Source organism: Entelurus aequoreus, linkage group LG22 (assembly GCF_033978785.1).
Source record: "Entelurus aequoreus isolate RoL-2023_Sb linkage group LG22, RoL_Eaeq_v1.1, whole genome shotgun sequence".
In the NCBI taxonomy this organism is placed as follows: Eukaryota; Metazoa; Chordata; class Actinopteri; order Syngnathiformes; family Syngnathidae; genus Entelurus; species Entelurus aequoreus.
This window is the reverse complement of record NC_084752.1, coordinates 43,076,155-43,096,312: the sequence shown is the minus strand read 5'-3', so window position 1 is coordinate 43,096,312 and position 20,158 is coordinate 43,076,155. Positions and strand designations below refer to the sequence as shown.

Here is a 20,158-nt window from a genome sequence, read left to right as displayed (position 1 = left end):
ATCTTCCAATAAGAACAAGAAAATTTGGCTTGTCAAGACTTTCCAAAACAAATATGAGACCTTTTTTTCTCAATATGTTGAAAAATATTCTTAAATGAAGTAAATGCTAGTGCCATTATGTTGACATAATGATATGCGCTCGGCATTACATTTCTTGCATTTTCCCAACCATAACATGACATCATCACGCCAAGTGCCTGCTCTTTCACTCAATTAGTGCGTAAGGAATATATATATATATATATATATATATATATATATATATATATATATATATATATATATATATATATATATATATATATATATATATATATATATATATATATATATATATATATATATATATATATATATATATTTTAGGAGTGTAACGGTACACAAAAATTTTGGTTCGGTACGTACCTCGGTTTAGAGGTCACGGTTCGGTTCATTTTCGGTACAGTAAGAAAACAACAAAATACACATTTTTGGGTTATTTATTTATCAAATTTGCAAAATCTTCCAGCAAAAATATTTTTCTTAGTGTAATATTTGATGTGAAGTAATGGGAACCTTGGATAGGTCAATAATTCATAATAACATTGATTTTGATTCAATATTATGTTTTGAGCAATGACAGTTTGAAAGAAAAAAAACTGCTTTATTTTATTAGTCAACATTGCAACTTTTTCTAAATGACATTTAACCTTTAAGCTTTTTCATTTCACTTTTGTTATGTTTTTGTTTATTTGAATAGTATTTTTAGAATGTGCCGTGGGCCTTTAAAACATTAGCTGTGGGCCGCAAATGGCCTCCGGGGCACACTTTTGACACCCCTGCTATAGATAATAAAACATTAAATGTGATAAATCTATGGATAAAAAGCAGAGCCTGGCGACGCATGCGCGTTTATCATAACTCTCTCTCTCTCTCTCTCTCTCTGCCCCTCCCTCACCAATGCTGCTGTTTGTTTTGTTTTTAACCCCTTCTTAACCCTGAAAGTACATTGAAAATACATGCAACCCTAACTCCAAATGCCGGACATTTGAGGCATTTAAGAAACTCCGCCCTGACAGCTCCGCAAAAGAGGACATGTCCGGTGAAAAGAGGACGTATGGTCAGTCTATCCTAGCCCGTTAGCTGCTAGCATGCCGTGTGTTGTGCCTCGGTGTGCATTGTTTACACAACGTGCGTTACGCTACTTAATATGTCCGTGTGGAAACTCGTTCGGTACACCTCCGACCGAACCGGAACCCCGTACCAAAACGGTTCAATACAAATACACGTACCGTTACACCCCTAAAATATATATATATATATATATATATATATATATATATATATATATATATATATATATATATATATATATATATATATATATATATATATATATATATATATATATATATATTTACAGCCCGACCCCCGACCAATTTTTTTTAATTGTAATTTTGGAGAATTTATCTGAATGTGCATGGACTATTTCTGTTTAAAATAGTTATAAATGTCACATGTTAAATGTTTAAATATTAACTGTCAGTTTGCTCTACTGTCCCAACTGTACTACTATATGAGTACGTATGTTCTATTGTTTCATTGGAAATAAAACAGCAAAGTCCATTTGGCTGTCATCTGTTTTAATTATGAGACACAATTGTGTCAAAGTCATGATTTTTTATTTCATGCTTGAAATAAGAAATGATGACTTTAAAAAAGTAGTTTTCTACTTGTGAGTGTTGATGACACAGCTTTGCAACAGTTGATATTCTAGTTTCAAGCATGTTTTACTCAATATAGCTCATCAAATCTCAGCAACAAGCTGTAATATCTTACTGACATCATTTAGGAGCAAAACACTTCAAACAAGTAAAACACTCTAACATAAAATCTGCTTAGTGAGAAGAATGATCTTATCAGACAGAAAATAAGCAAATATCACCCTTATTTGAGATATTTCATCTTACTTACCGTATTTTTCGGAGTATAAGTCACACCGGACGAAAATGCATAATAAAGAAGGAAAAAACATATATAAGTCGCACTGGAGTATAAGTCGCATTTTTGGGGGAAATGTATTTGCTAAAGCCAACAGCAAGAATAGACATTTGAAAGGCAATTTAAAATGTCTAAAGAATAGTGAACAACAGGCTGAATAAGTGTAAGTTATATGAGGCATAAATAACCAACTGGTATGTTAACGTAACATATTATGGTAAGAGTCATTCAAATAACTATAACATATAGAACATGCTATACGTTTACCAAACAATCTGTCACTCCTAATCGCTAAATCCCATGAAATCTTATACGTCTAGTCTCTTACGTGAATGACATAAATAATATTATTTGATATTTTACGCTAATGTGTTAATAATTTCACACATAAGTCGCTCCTGAGTGTAAGTCGCACCCCCGGCCAAACTATGAAAAAAAACTGCGACTTATAGTCCGAAAAATACGGTAGATTTCAGTTTTTGCAGTGTAGTTATATGCTAGCAAGTTTTGGACCATAACCCATAGGCCAGGGGTCGCAACCCAAAATGCTGAAAGAGCCATATTGGACCAAAAAAAACAAAAACAAATCTGTCTGGAGCCGCAAAAAATTAAAAGCCATATTACATGTGCCATGAGATATAAATTGAATTAAGAGGACTTAAAGGAAACTAAATGAGCTCATATATAGCTACAAATGAGGCATAATGCTGCAATATGTACATATAGCTAGCCTAAATAGCATGTTAGCATCGATTAGCTTGCAGTCATGCAGTGACCAAATATGTCTGATTAGCACTCCACACAAGTCAATAACATCAACAAAACTCACCTTTGTGCACTCATGTACAACGTTAAAAGTGTGGTGGACAAAAATGAGACAGAAAAAGAAGTGGCATAAACACGTCCTAGCAAGTCGAAGAAAGTTATACATGAAAACAGACTGTACGGTGAGTTAAAGGACCCGCCAAAATAAGTAGGACAAAACGGCGCTCGCCAAATACTTGAATCAGTGAAGCATGTTTAATATAAACAGTGCGATTTATAACAATTACGGAGGTTTGTGTCATGTTTGTCCTCATACAGCAGGGGTCGGCAGCCGCATGTGGCTCTTTAGCGCCGCCCTAGTGGCTCTCTGAAGCTTTTTCAAAAATGTATGAAAAATGGAAAAAGATGAGGGGGAAAAAAACAATTTTTTTTGGTTTTAATATGGTTTCTGAATGAGGACAAACATGACACAAACCTCCGTAATTGTTATAAAGCACACTGTTTGTATTAAACATGCTTCACTGATTCGAGTATTTGGCGAGCGCCGTTTTGTCCTACTAATTTTGGCGGTCCTTGAACTCACCTTTAGTTTGTTTCCATGTACAACTTTCTCCGACTTTCTAGGACGTGTTTTATGCCACTTCTTTTTCCGTCTCATTTTGTCCACCCGACTGTTAACGTTGTGCAACTCCACACAAAGGTGAGTTTTGTTGATGTTATTGACTTGTGTGGAGTGCTAATCAGACATATTGGTCACTGCATGACTGCAAGCTAATCGATGCTAACATGCTATTCAGGCTAGCTGTATGTACATATTGCATCATTATGCCTCATTTGAGCTATATTTGAGCTCATTTAGTTTCCTTTAAGTCCTCTTAATTCAATTTATATCTCATGACACACTATCTGTATGTAATATGGCTTCTAATTTGTTGCGGCTCCAGACAGATTTGTTTTTGTATTTTTGCTCCAATATGGCTCTTTCAGCATTTTAGGTTGCCGACCCCTGTCCTACAGAAACCATACTAAAACAAAAAAATTGATTTTTTTTCCCCCCTCATCTTTTTCCATTCTTCATACATTTTTGAAAAATCTCCAGAGAGCCACTAGGGTGGCGCTAAAGAGCCGCATGTGGCTCTAGAGCCGCTGGTTGCCTGCCACAGATGTCACGTGATATCCTGATGTTTTTGTTTCCACGTCCGTCCGTCCGACACCAAAAAGAACAAGCATGACAAAGTTGGCACCGCGCGTAGGAGTCACTACCATTAGTTTCGCCCATTTACTTCTCAATCAGTGTTGTTTACGTTGGAGTCTGCGCCGTAAATTGGGCCACTTAGAAGCGGCTGAGGGCAAATCCGCTATGACATGTTTGTTATAGGGAGAGATGCTCTCCCAATCACCGCCTCTTGGTAGTCTTCCATCTCTTCACAGGGACGAAATGAAGGAAGGTTTCAGGTTCCACTGCAACTCTCACAGTTGTGACCTGTCTAATTAGTGGAGTAACACACACACACACACACCCATCTGGTGCATGTGAATAAAGGAGGGTTCTCCTTCCTTACCTCATCCATGTTTGAGGGGCCCCTTCAGTCCAGGCTGGCTTCAGTGGGACTTTGGGCTTCTCCTTTACAGCAACTTAATAAGCCCTCTAATCAGAGCACTTGTCAACCTCGGGGAGTTGATGCTGGGGATCGAATAACGACAAGGGGAAAAAAAAACGAAAAGGTCTGGGAGAATAAGTGAGAAGGAGACTTTTAGACTCAGGGATCGGTGAATTATCGATGGTTACGCTACCTTCCACGATCCCTCCGTGTGATGGTTTCACTCCTTCTCTGAAGGTGGCGGTAATGCACATTACAACTGCCACGCACACTGCAAAAAGTCACTGTTCAAAAACAAGAAAAAAAATACAAAAGTTAGGGGTATTTTATTTGAACTAAGCAAAATTATCTGCCAATAGGAGAAGAAAATGTGGCTTGTCAAGACTTTCCAGAACAAGTGAAATTAGCTAACCTCAATGAACCCAAAAATACTTTAAAATAAGTATATTCTCACTAATAACAAGTGCACTTTTCTTGGTAGAAAAAAATGAGACCTTTTTGCTCAATATGTTGAAAAATATTCTTAAATTAAATAAATGCTAGTGCCATTATCTTGACATAATGATATGCGCTCGGCATTACATTTCTTGAAACCAGCAAACTTATACTAAAAACTAATTTATTGTTCTTAATGGAAAGGCAACAAGGCAAGCGCTTGTTACTCTCGGGGTCTCCTAGCCGCTCAGGCAAATCATATTGTCTAAAAATGCATTTTTCCATGGATAACATGACATCATCGCGCCAAGTGCGTGCTCTTTCAGTCAATTAGTGCGCATATATACAGCCCGGCCCCCGGCCATAACATTTTTTAATTGTAATTTTGAAGAATTTGTCTGAATGTGCATGAACTATTTCTGTTCAAAATAGTTAGAAATGTTAAATGTTTAAATATTAACTGTCAGTTTACTGTACTGTGCCAACTGTACTACTATATGAGTACGTATGTTCTATTGTTTCATTGGAAATAAAACAGCAAAGTCCATTTGGCTGTCATCTGTTTTAATTATGAGACACAATTGTGTCAAAGTCAGGATTTTGAAATAAGAAATGATTATTTAAAAAAAGTAGTTTTATACTTGTGAGTGTTGATGACACAACAGTTGATATTCTAGTTTCAAGCATGTTTTACTCAATATTAGGGATGTCCGATAATATCGGCCTGCCGATATTATCGGCCGATAAATGCGTTAAAATGTAATATCGGAAATTATCGGTATCGGTTTTTTTATTATCTGTATCGGGTTTTTTGGGGTTTTTTGTGTTTTTTTAATTAAATCAACATAAAAAACACAAGATACACTTACAATTAGTGCACCAACCCAAAAAACCTCCCTCCCCCCATTTCTTCCTGTTATCAATATTCTGCTTCCTACATTATATATCAATATATATCAATACAGTCTGCAAGGGATACAGTCCGTAAGCACACATGATTGTGCGTGCTGCTGCTCCACTAATAGTACTAACCTTTAACAGTTAATTTTACTCATTTTCATTAATTACTAGTTTCTATGTAACTGTTTTTATATTGTTTTACTTTCTTTTTTATTCAAGAAAATGTTTTTAATTTAGTTATCTTATTTTATTATTTTTTTTAAAAAGTACCTTATCTTCACCATACATGGTTGTCCAAATTAGGCATAATAATGTGTTAATTCCACCACTGTATATATCGGTTGATATCGGTATCGGTTGATATCGGTATCGGTTGATATCGGTATCGGTTGATATCGGTATCGGTAATTAAAGAGTTGGACAATATCGGAATATCGGATATCGGCAAAAAGCCATTATCGGACATCCCTACTCAATATAGGTAATCAAATCTCAGCAACAAGCTGTAATATCTTACTGAGATCATTTAGGAGCAAAACACTTAAAACAAGTAAAACACTCTAACATCAAATCTGCTTAGTGAGATGAATGATCTTATCAGACAGAAAATAAGCAAATATCACCCTTATTTGAGATATTTTAATCTTACTTAGATTTCAGTTTTTGCAGTGTGATTATACAAAAATGTAAATGTGTTGACGCTGGTGATATCGCCTTGTCTCTGCTCTGTCTGCGTCACGGCGGTGTTCGGCCTTGGCAGTCAGCAGGCCGTTCCTGGACACAAACCTTGATACCAGACTGGCTTGCAATCGTTGGATTGCCAGCTTTGCACAGACAAAGAAAAATACCACTTCAGCACAATTGACAATAACTATAGCAACGGCCCTTAAGCATAAAGTTGTGTGATAATATATACATCATTATTCGAACAGACGGACACTTATTCGAACGCCGCTCTGGTGTCTTGGGCTTTTTGGGGGCTTCAAAAGGGGAAATAAGTAAAGTAAGGCGACACGGCCTGGGCATGTTCATCATGGCGTGTTTTCATTGGCGTTCCCAAGACGGCCGGGAGGGAAAACAGGCCTCGGATAAAGACAAGCAGAGAGGACGTGGAGAGTATTCCACCTTGTTGTTTGGAAAGCTAATCCCTCGCCGCCATGACAAATGTGTGTCGCCCAGACATGCTCTGTCACGTGTGAGACAATAGTAACGTGACTTGTACTCCCCCCCACCCCCCCATAACAATTTACATAAAGGCATGCTAAATTATTCATTAATTATCCAGCAGGCCCCTGTGGATGGGGATGATGCACAAACCAGCTGCTAATTGGCCCATCAATAATGACGCGTCTTCATCTTCTGATCCCACCAGGAATATACAACCCACCCCCCCACCCCCCCTCCCACCCCCCGACCTTCTGTTCTGTTCTTGCATAGAGATTATCTTAACTTTTCAGCTCAATTTTCATGGACAAGGAACTCTATTCTGTCATGATCTGTGGTCTGGATCATGAGTTTTATAATTTTTTGTTAGTTTTTGGACTCTTTTAGTTCCTGTTTGCACTTCCTTGTTTGTTTTGTCACCATGGCGACTCATTAGTTTCACCTGTTTGGGACACGCACTTGCTTTAATCAGGAGAGTATTATTTAAGCCTGTGGTTGCCAGCTAGTCTGTCTGGCGACATTGCTCTGTTCTGACTTGTTTCATGCCATAGTTCATGCTTGTATTCATGCGTTTGCTTTGTTCGTACTGCTCGTTCCATGCCTTGCCAAGTAAGTTTTGTTTATTCATGCCACAGATAGCGAGTTTTTGTTTCATGTTCATAGTTCACGCTAAGTGTTAGTTTTTGTTTCCTTCGCTAAGTTGCGCCTTGGCCTCGTACGCCTTTTTGTTTGTCCCTCTTTTTTGAAAGTCAAGATTAAATAATGTTCCTACCTTCAAGCCTTGTCCGGTATAGTCCGATTGCATCCCGGGAGAACAAATCTCGCAGTAAGCTGCGAAAAAAAAAACGCGCGTCCTGACATATTCTACACCAGGGGTCACCAACGCGGTGCCCGCGGGCACCAGGTAGCCCGTAAGGACCAGATGAGTAGCCCGCCGGCCTGTTCTAAAAATAGCTCAAATAGCAGCACTTACCAGTGAGCTGCCTCTATTTTTTAAATTGTATTTATTTACTAACAAGCTGGTCTCGCTTTGCCCGACATTTTTAATTCTAAGAGAGACAAAACTCAAATAGAATTTGAAAATCCAAGAAAATATTTTAAAGACTTGGTCTTCACTTGTTTAAATTCATTATTTTTTTTTACTTTGCTTCTTATAACTTTCAGAAAGACAATTTTAGAGAAAAAATACAACCTTAAAAATGATTTTAGGATTTTTAAACACCTATACCTTTTTACTTTTTAAATTCCTTCCTCTTCTTTCCTGACAATTTAAATCAATGTTCATGTATTTTTTTTTTATTGTAAAGAATAATAAATACATTTTAATTTAATTCTTCATTTTAGCTTCTGTTTTTTCGACGAAGAATATTTGTGAAATATTTCTTCAAACTTATTATGATTAAAATTCAAAAAAATTATTCTGTCAAATCTAGAAAATCTGTAGAATCAAATTTAAATCTTATTTCAAAGTCTTTTGAATTTCTTTTAAAATTTTAGTTCTGGAAATTCTAGAAGAAATAATGATTTTAACCTATTTAAAACATGTCATCAAAATTCTAAAATTAATCTTAATCAGGAAAAATGACTAATGATGTTCCATAAATTCTTTTTTAAAGTTTTTCTCTTCTTTTTTTCGGTTGAATTTTGAATTTTAAAGAGTCGAAATTGAAGATAAACTATGTTTCAAAATGTAATTGTCATTTTTTTCGTGTTTTCTCCTCTTTTAAACCGTTCAATTAAGTGTAAATATCATTAATTATTAATAATAACATAGAGTTAAAGGTAAATTGAGCAAATTGGCTATTTCTGGCAATTTATTTAAGTGTGTATCAAACTGGTAGCCCTTCGCATTAATCACTACCCAAGAAGTAGCTCTTGCTTTCAAAAAGGTTGGTGACCCCTGGTATACACGATGGACACATCACTAGAATGAATGAATGATGATGACATTGAATGTATTATAATAATATATAAATGTATACAGTAGGTCTGGATTAGTTTTTGCCTCATTCCTGTGAGAATCCTGTGTGCGACTAAAGCAGACCTGGGCAAATTAAGGCCCGGAGGCCACATTCGGCCCGTTAAGCTTTTCAATGTGGCCCGCCGGACATTCCCAAATACATTTTTCTGATCTTTAAGATGTAAAGTGTAGCTGCCATTATGATGTGCAATCATGTTTTCTAATGACCGTAAGTCTTCAACTATACTAAGTAGGGATGTCCGATAATGGCTTTTTGCCGATATCCGATATTCCGATATTGCCCAACTCTTTAATTACCGATACCGATATCAACCGATACCGATATCAACCGATATATACAGTCGTGGAATTAACACATTATTATGCCTAATTTGGACAACCAGGTATGGTGAAGATAAGGTCCTTTTTTTTTAAAAATTAATAAAATAAAATAAGATAAATAAATTAAAAACATTTTCTTGAATAAAAAAGAAAGTAAAACAATAAAAAATCAGTTACATAGAAACTAGTAATGAATGAAAATGAGTAAAATGAAGTGTTAAAGGTTAGTACTATTAGTGGACCAGCAGCACGCACAATCATGTGTGCTTACGGACTGTATCCCTTGCAGACTGTATTGATATATATTGATATATAATGTAGGAAGCAGAATATTAATAACAGAAAGAAACAACCCTTTTGTGTGAATGAGTGTAAATGGGGGAGGGAGGTTTTTTGGGTTGGTGCACTAATTGTAAGTGTATCTTGTGTTTTTTATGTGGATTTAATTTAAAAAACAAACAAAACAAAAAAAACGATACCGATAATAAAAAACCGATACCGATAATTTCCGATATTACATTTTAAAGCATTTATCGGCCGATAATATCGGCCGGCCGATATTATCGGACATCTCTAATACTAAGTCTTTAAATGGTCGAAATCTGCGCTTTTGCATGATATACTAGTTACTATAGTCATCTAATTAGTTACTATGGTCATCTAATTAGTTACTATAGTCATCTAATGAGTTACTATGGTCATCTAATTAGTTACTATGGTCATGTAATTAGTTACTATAGTCATCTAATGAGTTACTATGGTCATCTAATTAGTTACTATGGTCATCTAATTAGTTACTATAGTAACCTAATTAGTTACTATGGTCATGTAATTAGTTACTATGGTCATGTAATTAGTTACTATAGTCATCTAATTAGTTACTATGGTCATCTAATTAGTTACTATAGTCATCTAATTAGTTACTATGGTCCTCTAATTAGTTACTATAGTCATCTAATTAGTTACTATGGTCATTTAATTAGTTACTATAGTCATCTAATTAGTTACTATGGTCATCTAATTAGTTACTATAGTCATCTAATTAGTTACTATGGTCATCTAATTAGTTACTATAGTAACCTAATTAGTTACTATGGTCATGTAATTAGTTACTATGGTCATATAATTAGTTACTATGGTCATCTAATTAGTTACTATGGTCATCTAATTAGTTACTATAGTCCTCTAATTAGTTGCTATAGTCATGTAATTAGTTACTATGGTCATCTAATTAGTTACTATGGTCATCTAATTAGTTACTATAGTCATCTAATTAGTTACTATGGTCATCTAATTAGTTACTATAGTCATCTAATTAGTTACTATGGTCATCTAATTAGTTACTATGGTCATCTAATTAGTTACTATGGTCATCTAATTAGTTGCTATAGTCCTCTAATTAGTTGCTATAGTCATGTAATTAGTTACTATGGTCATGTAATTAGTTACTACGGTCATCTAAGTCACAGCAGCTCAGACGAGGCACCAAGAAGTGTGGGCGGGGAGCGTTTCCACAGAGTGTTTCCAGAGCGAGCCTGAAAATGCGGGTGTCAGGGACAGACACGAAAGGAGATTTTTACAAGAAAGGTCTAAAACTTGGTGATATATCAGATTGTAGGTGGGGTTTTTTTACCTTTCACATTCATATTTGGCTGTGTTTGTTGCATTTTTGTTGCGTTTCGCCTGATTGTAAGATATGTCAATCGAGAGGGGGTGTGACGTTCACATGTTGTCAATATTCAGTGTTTTATCATTCGTAGTAAATATTGTAAATCCCACATTCTTTATTTCATGTGTCTCATTCAGTAAAAAATTTTTTTAAATTCGATTACAGTTTTTTAAGGCGGTCTGTCATAACGTTTTTAGCATTCAATCAGACATTATTGTGAGGTTTTGAATTAGTGTTCCTAAAAATTAAATATACCGGACCCAGGACACATTTTTTTCTCTGAATGTGGCCCCGAGTCAAAATAATTGCCCAGGCCTGGACTAAAGCATTAAGGACTGGGGGTTGGTTAAATTGTCCAGGACGAGCTGCAGTGTGCGCAAACAACCACCACACTGCAAAAAGTCAGTGTTCAAAAACAAGAGAAAAAAAATACAAAAATGAGGGGTATTTTATTTGAACTAAGCAAAATTATCTGCCAATAGAACAAGAAAATTCAGCTTGTCAAGACTTTCCAAAACAAGTAAAATTAGCTAACTTCAATGAACCAAAAAATACCTTAAAATACGTATATTCTCACTAATAACAAGTGCACTTTTCTTGGTAGAAAAAAAAACGAGACCTTTTTGCTCAATATGTTGAAAAATATTGTTAAATGAAGTAAATGCTAGTGCCATTATCTTGACATAATGATATGCGCTCGCCATTACATTTCTTGAAACCAGCAAACTTATACTAAAAACTAGTTTATTGTTCTTAATGGAAAGGCAAGCGCTTGTTACTCTCGGGGTCTCCTAGCCGCTCAGGCAAATCATATTGTCTAAAAATGCATTTTTCCATGGATAACATGACATCATCGCGCCAAGTGCCAATTAGTTCACATATATACAGACCGGCTCCCGGACAAAAATGTTTTAATTGTAATTTTGAAGAATTCATCTGAATGTGCATGAACTATTTCTGTTCAAAATAGTTAGAAATGTTAAATGTTTAAATATTAACTGTCAGTTTACTGTACTGTGCCAACTGTACTACTATATGAGTACGTACACTACCGTTCAAAAGTTTGGGGTTACATTGAAATGTCCTTATTTTTGAAGGAAAAGCACTGTACTTTTCAATGAAGATAACTTGAAACTAGTCTTAACTTGAAAGAAATACACTCTATACATTGCTAATGTGGTAAATGACTATTCTAGCTGCAAATGTCTGGTTTTTGGTGCAATATCTACATAGGTGTATAGAGGCCCATTTCCAGCAACTATCACTCCAGTGTTCTAATGGTACAATGTGTTTGCTCATTGGCTCAGAAGGCTAATTGATGATTAGAAAACCCTTGTGCAATCATGTTCACACATCTGAAAACACTTTAGCTCGTTACAGAAGCTACAAAACTGACCTTCCTTTGAGCAGATGGAGTTTCTGGAGCATCACATTTGTGGGGTCAATTAAACGCTCAAAATGGCCAGAAAAAGAGAACTTTCATCTGAAACTCGACAGTCTATTCTTGTTCTTAGAAATGAAGGCTATTCCACAAAATTGTTTGGGTGACCCCAAACCTTTGAACTAGGGATGTCCGATAATGGTTTTTTGCCGATATGCCGATATTGTCCAACTCTTTAATTACCGATACCGATATCAACCGATACCGATATCAACCGATATATACAGTCGTGGAATTAACACATTATTATGCCTAATTTGGACAACCAGGTATGGTGAAGATAAGGTACTTTTTTAAAAAATGAATCAAATAAAATAAGATAAATAAATTAAAAATATTTTCTTGAATAAAAAAGAAAGTACAACAATATAAAAACAGTTACATAGAAACTAGTAATTAATTAAAATGTGTCAAATTAACTGTTAAAGGTTAGTACTATTAGTGGAGCAGCAGCACGCACAATCATGTGTGCTTACGGACTGTATCCTTTGCAGACTGTATTGATATATAATGTAGGAAGCAGAATATTAATAACAGAAAGAAACAACCCTTTTGTGTGAATGAGTGTAAATGGGGGAGGGAGGTTTTTTGGGTTGGTGCACTAATTGTAAGTGTATCTTGTGTTTTTTATGTGGATTTAATAAAAAAAAACAAAAAAAAACAAAACGGTACTGATAATAAAAAAAACAGATACCGATAATTTCCGATATTACATTTTAACGCATTTATCGGCCGATAATATCGGCAGACCGATATTATCGGACATCTCTACTTTGAACGGTAGTGTATGTTCTATTGTTTCATTGAAAATAAAACAGCAAAGTCCATTTGGCTGTCATCTGTTTTAATTATGAGACACAATTGTGTCAAAGTCATGATTTTTTTTATTTTCATGCTTGAAATAAGAAATGATGACTTTAAAAAAGTAGTTTTCTACTTGTGAGTGTTGATGACACAGCTTTGCAACAGTTGATATTCTAGTTTCAAGCATGTTTTACTCAATATAGCTCATCAAATCTCAGCAACAAGCTGTAATATCTTACTGACATCATTTAGGAGCAAAACACTTAAAACAAGTAAAACACTCTAACATCAAATCTGCTTAGTGAGAAGAATGATCTTATCAGACAGAAAATAAGCAAATATCACCCTTATTTGAGATATTCAATCTTACTTAGATTTCACTTTTTGCAGTGTGGCGACATAAATGATGGTACTTTGAGAGGTATTTACTGAAGTCGGACTAAGTAGGACGTTGCTGAAGGCCTAGGTGGGAAACGCACAACCCGCCACTGTCAAAGTTGTTATTTCATGGAGTGGCTTAAGGGTTAGTTAATTAGGATCAGGACATGATCTCGAGAAATTAATCCACGCCTTTATCTCGACTCGTTTAAACTACTGCAATGCCCTGTATGTAGGCATTAGCCAGGCCTCCCTCGCCCGCCTGCAGCTCGTGCAGAACTCTGCTGCTCGTCTGCTAACACAGACCCGCAGACGTGAGCACATCACCCCTATATTAGCGTCCCTTCACTGGCTCCCTGTGCGTTACAGAATCAATTTTAAACTCCTTTAATTTGTTTTTAAATGTCTAAACAACCTCGCGCCAACATATCTCTCCGACCTCCTTCAGCCTTACTGCCCCACCCGATCCCTAAGATCAGCCGATCAGCTACTACTGACGGTCCCGGACACAAGGCTGAAGCTTAGAGGTGACAGAGCTTTCGCCGCTGCTGTTCCCAAGCTCTGGAACGACCTACCTCTGAGTGTCAGACAAGCCTCCTCTCTTCCTGTTTTTAAATCTCTCTTAAAAACATACTTTTATTCCATGGCTTTTAACACTGAGTGATATCCATCCTGCAATGGCGCCCCATAATACACCTGCTGTGAACCTGTTTTTATGTTTTTATATTTTATTTATTTATTTTTTATCGTGTTCTGTTTGTGTTGTGTTGTGTTTGCTCGGTTCTCGTATTATCTTTTAACCTGCCCATTGTACAGCACTTTGGCTACCCCTGTGGTCATTTTAAATGTGCTTTATAAATAAAGTTGATTTGATTTGATTTGATTAGTGTATAGAAGACATAACTATGATTAACGAAAGACTGGAAGTGCATCACAGAAATTCCTTTGAATTGAGAGCATCCCAACTAGTTGCTTGAAAGAGAGAAGGAAAAAGAAAGAAGCAGCCCTGCCCGAGTTCCACTCTCCTGTTCCTCCCTGTGGTTTCCTCGCTGATTGCGAGCGAGTAATTAAGAGATTGGGGACGAATTAGTGTCGGAATGAGCTGTCGGAAAGTCACATTTATGTGACGGATGTGTTGGTGGCCGCCGTAAAAATGTAAATGATATAAATTGCCATTTAAGTGTAGCGCGGGCTAATGTGTCGCCACAAATTAATGTGACACAAGGCAGCAATGACAATCAAGGGCTGTCTCATTCTAATTTGCTCGTGCTTAGAGGGCTTTTGTGTGCCGACAGCTTTACGCAAATTAACACAATTGCCTCTTTTTATGAGCGCGCCGTAAATGTTTTTTCCCTCCTTGGCTGGCTAATGAGGAGGCAAAGCGCTCAGGCGGCGGCGGCGGGCGAGCAACACGGCGAGCGTCGGCGGAGGCAAGAACAAAGACAGAAGGCGCCACGGCTCCCTAATGAACTGCGAGAGCTCTATAATGGCGGATGATCCCGTATGGGTGCTCGTTAAGAGAAATCATTGGCAGGTTGTGTCGCAGGAGCAACTAAGCCGCCGCCAGATTTCTCCAGTTTTAGACCTGGCTGTTCTTTTCCCGCCAACATTTACAGCCAGAGTTGTGTGCGAGCTGAGCAAAGTAGAGCGGTGCACACAACAAGGAAAAGTACCTTCCATATGAGGACAAGTTAGGACCGAAATCATGGTCCCAATAGGGAAAAACCGTTGCATCTTCCCGGGCGCGGCACCGCTGCTGCCCACTGCTCCCCTCACCTCCCAGGGGGTGATCAAGGGGATGGGTCAAATGCAGAGGACTCATTTCACCACACCTCATGTGTGTGTGTGACAATCATTGGTACTTTAACTTTAGTCTAATAGACAGCCAAATACTAGAGTCTGTGAACATTGCTCCAAAGTCAGGATTTTTTTTGTTGATTTAATGTGCGTACAAAAGTAAACGTTGACAGGTGCAAAGGCAGCAGTATATGATAAAACAAGACGGCAGCTAAAGAAGGACTTCCCTATTCATCCACGAAAAAACCCGCCAGGTGAACAGCTGATTTTACGACTTCCGGTGCTGACGTAAGACGACCCGCGTCCCATATGTGACCATAGGATGAACAAATACACTACGGTACTAAGACTATAGTGGCCATTAACAGTTAGCTTCTACAGCTGGGTTGCCCAAAGTCCGTGACTCGTTTGTCATCGGCACTGCAGAAAGTCGGGGGTCAAAAACAAGGGAAAAAATACAAAAATGAGGGGTATTTTGTTTGAACTAAGCAAAATTATCTGCCAATAGAACAAGAAAATTTGGCTTGTCAAGACTTTCCAAAACAAGTCAAATTAGCTAACCTCAATGAACCCAAAAATAGCTTAAAATAAGTATATTCTCACTAATAACAAGTGCACTTTTCTTGGTAGAAAAAAGAGACATTTTTGCTCAATATGTTGAAAAATATTCTTAAATGAAGTAAATGCTAGTGGCATTATCTTGACATAATGATATGCGCTCGGCATTACATTTCTTGAAACCAGCAAACTTATACTAAAAACTAGTTTATTGTTCTTAATGGAAAGGTAACAAGGCAAGCGCTTGTTACTCTCGGGGTCTCCTAGCCGCTCAGGCAAATCATATTGTCTAAAAATAAAAATTTTCCATGGATAACATGACATCATCGCACCAAGTGCGTGCTCTTTCAGTCAATTAGTGCGCAAGGAATATATATATATATATATATATATATATATATATATATATACATATATATATATATATATATATATATATATATATATATATATATATATATATATATATATATATATATATTCGTGAGTTCAAACCCCGGCCGAGTCATACCAAAGACTATAAAAATGGGACCCATTACCTCCCTGCTTGGCACTCAGCATCAAGGGTTGGAATTGGGGGTTAAATCACCAAAAATGATTCCCGGGCGTGGCCACCGCTGCTGCTCACTGCTCCCCTGTGGGGATGGGTCAAATGCAGACGATAATTTCACCGCACCTAGTGTGTGTGTGACAATTATTGGCACTTTAACTTTAATATATATATATATATATATATATATATATATATATATATATATATATATATATATATATATATATATATATATATTATATATATTATATATATATATATATACAGTATATATTTACAGCCTGGTCCCCGGCCAAAACATTTTTAATTGTAATTTTGAAGAATTCATCTGAATGTGCATGAACTATTTCTGTTCAAAATAGTTAGAAATGTCACATGTTAAATGTTTAAATATTAACTGTCAGTTTACTGTACTGTGCCAACTGTACTACTATATGAGTACGTATGTTCTATTGTTTCATTGGAAATAAAACAGCAAAGTCCATTTGGCTGTCATCTGTTTTACCGTAATTATGATACAAAATTGTGTCAAAGTCATGATTTTTTTTTTCGTGCTTGAAATAAGAATTAATTATTAATTAATTAATTAATACTTAAAAAAAGTAGTTTTCTACTTGTGAGTGTTGATGACACAGCTTTGCAACAGTTGATATTCTAGTTTCAAGCATGTTTTACTCAATATAGCTCATCAAATCTCAGCAACAAGCTGTAATATCTTACTGACATCATTTAGGAGCAAAACACTTAAAACAAGTAAAACACTGTAACATAAAATCTGCTTAGTGAGAAGTATTATTTTATCGGACAGAAAATAAGCAAATATCACCCTTATTTGAGATATTTCATCTTACTTAGATTGCAGTTTTTGCAGTGTACCTGGAAAAACTTGTGTTGCAAAACACTGAAAAGTATTGAAATCAATGTATGCCCTTCGTAACAACTCAGTTTTAACATGTAACTTGCCTTTTTCAAAAGAAAAACATTTAGATAAGAAATAATGCGTGAAAAACAGTACAATAGAATGTACTACTAACAACTACAGAATTTTTATGAAGTTAAGTACCGTACTTTCCGGGCTATGGAGCGCACCGGTATTAACATTTTAGGAAACAATTACATTTTTTTTACATATATTAGCCGTACCGAACTATAAGCCGCAGATTTATATCTGTTTGTAAAATGTTGTAAATGCTAAACCTTCATAGTTTCCAAACGGTGCCTGTAACACGGCAGTAAAACGGTGGATCAAGCAAAACAGAAGTCATCGTCAACAGTTTTATTGCTAATCTTTTACAGGTGGAAAACTGTAATCATCTGCGCTATAAGCACTATTTATTACAGGGAAATATTTCATAGTTTAAATAATCAAATTGAAATTTGAAAAAGATAAATAAATGTTTTTTTAAAGGGATTTGTCGAAGAAGAAGCACAAAAAGGCGGTATCGTGATTTAATAGCAGTTTTTGTATGTTAACACTTGCTATAAAGACTTTATACATGCTTTCATTTAAAGGGTTATGCCATTTTTTTTTGTATTTACATAATGTTCTGTTCAGCAACAGAACATTATGTAAATACCAGTGCTTTTATTATTTATAAAAGTACAGTGCATATATCTGTTGGAACTAAGAGTCAAATCATATCATATGTGTTGGAACTAAGACTCAAAGCATATCATATGTGTTGAAACTAAGAGTCAAAGCATATCATATGTGTTGGAACTAAGACTCAAAGCATATCATATATGTTGGAACTAAGAGTCAAAGCATATCATATATGTTGGAACTAAGAGTCAAAGCATATTATATTTGTTGGAACTAAGAGACAAAGCATATATGTGTTGGAACTAAGACTCAAAGCATATCATATATGTTGGAACTAAGAGTCATAGCATATTATATTTGTTGGTACTAAGAGTCAAAGCATATATGTGTTGGAACTAAGAGTCAAAGCATATTATATTTGTTGGAACTAAGAGTCAAAGCATATATGTGTTGGAACTAAGAGTCAAAGCATATCATATCTGTTGGAACTAAGAGTCAAAGAATATCATATGTGTTGGAACTAAGAGTCGAAGCATATCATATCTGTTGGAACTAAGAGTCAAAGAATATCATATCTGTTGGAACTAAGAGTCAAAGAATATCATATCTGTTGGAACTAAGAGTCAAAGACTATCATATGTGTTGGAACTAAGAGTCAAAGAATATCATATCTGTTGGAACTAAGAGTCGAAGCATATTATATCTGTTGGAACTAAGAGTCAAATAATATATCTGTTGGAACTAAGAGTCAAAGACTATCATATGTGTTGGAACTAAGAGTCAAAGCATATCATATCTGTTAGAACTAAGAGTTGAAGCATATATCTGTTGGAACTAAGAGTCAAAGCATATCATATCTGTTGGAACTTTGACTCTTAGTCCCAACAGATATGTTTTGACTCTCATCCAAATTTCACAAGCCAATGTGGCCCCTGAGCCAAAAAGTTTTCCCACCCCTGATCTAGAATATTCTACTGAACTCTTAACATTGAGCAGGTCTGCTTTGAGATTTATGAGTATGAGTGAATTTGGAACAATATTGAACATGGGAGTCAAAATACTGTTTTTGCAATATCTCTTAGCACGGACTTCTCACAGTTCAATTGTACGAGGTTTTCGTCACGTCGCTCACGTCTTCTTTTGGCCCCACCCCCAGGCTCTGGAGAGCGAGTTCGTGTCCTGCCAGCTCCACCAGTGGATCGATCTGATCTTCGGCTACAAGCAGCAGGGGCCCGAGGCCACCAGAGCCCTCAACGTGTTCTACTATCTCACCTACGAGGGCGCCGTCAACTTGAACTCCATCAGTGAGCCCGTGCTCCGAGAGGTGAGGCTTGCCAACACTGCAAATGTCCCTTTGGCCCTCGATCAACACTGCACATGTCCCTTTGGCCCTCCATCAACACTGCACATGTCCCTTTGGCCCTCCATCAACACTGCACATGTCCCTTTGGCCCTCCATCAACACTGCACATGTCCCTTTGGCCCTCCATCTACACTGCACATGTCCCTTTGGCCCTCCATCAACACTGCACATGTCCCTTTGGCCCTCCATCAACACTGCGCATGTCCCTTTGGCCCTCCATCAACACTGCGCATGTCCCTTTGGCCCTCCATCAACACTGCACGTGTCCCTTTGGCCCTCAGTCTACATCCTATACTACCCTTGCATACTACATGCATATTGGCTTTCTGACTCCAGGTAAGTCTTCCGGGGACGATTTGAACTCGAGATGGACCCATTATCGGCTCCGGTATTTGTCATTTTGACGTATATCGGTATTGGCTCTTATTTTTAAACAAAGTTAACATCAGCAGATACAATATATACACATATGATGCCAGTATTTAGTATTAACAAATAGTAGGGGTGTAACGGTACGTGTATTTTTATTGAATCGTTCCGGTACGGGGGTTCCGGTTCAGTTCGGTTGTGTACCGAACGAGTTTCCACACGGACATATTAAGTAGCGTAGCGCACGTTATGTAAACAATGCACACCGAGGCACAACACGCGGCATGCTAGCAGCTAACGGGCTAGGATAGACTGACCATACGTCCTCTTTTCACCGGACATGTCCTCTTTTGCGGAGCTGTCAGGGCGGAGTTTCTTAAATGCCTCAAATGTCCGGCATTTTGAGTTAGGGTTGCGTGTATTTTCAATGTACGTTCAGGGTTAAGAAGGGGTTAAAAACAAAACAAACAGCAGCATTGGTGAGGGAGGGGCAGAGACAGACAGAGAGTGAGTTATGATAAACGGCTCTGCTTTTT

General features: G+C 36.8%; 1 protein-coding gene across 1 annotated transcript in view; it reads left to right on the top strand.

Moving 5' to 3' along the window:
* The window catches only part of LOC133639440 (lipopolysaccharide-responsive and beige-like anchor protein), a 231,290-nt gene that overhangs the window by 95,120 nt on the left and 116,012 nt on the right, over nucleotides 1-20,158 (top strand). Inside the window, exons 3-4 of the mRNA XM_062032729.1 lie at nucleotides 14,974-15,089; nucleotides 18,989-19,214. Of these exons, the coding sequence (XP_061888713.1) occupies nucleotides 14,974-15,089; nucleotides 18,989-19,214 (342 nt within the window). The remainder of the gene's footprint in view (nucleotides 1-14,973; nucleotides 15,090-18,988; nucleotides 19,215-20,158) is intronic.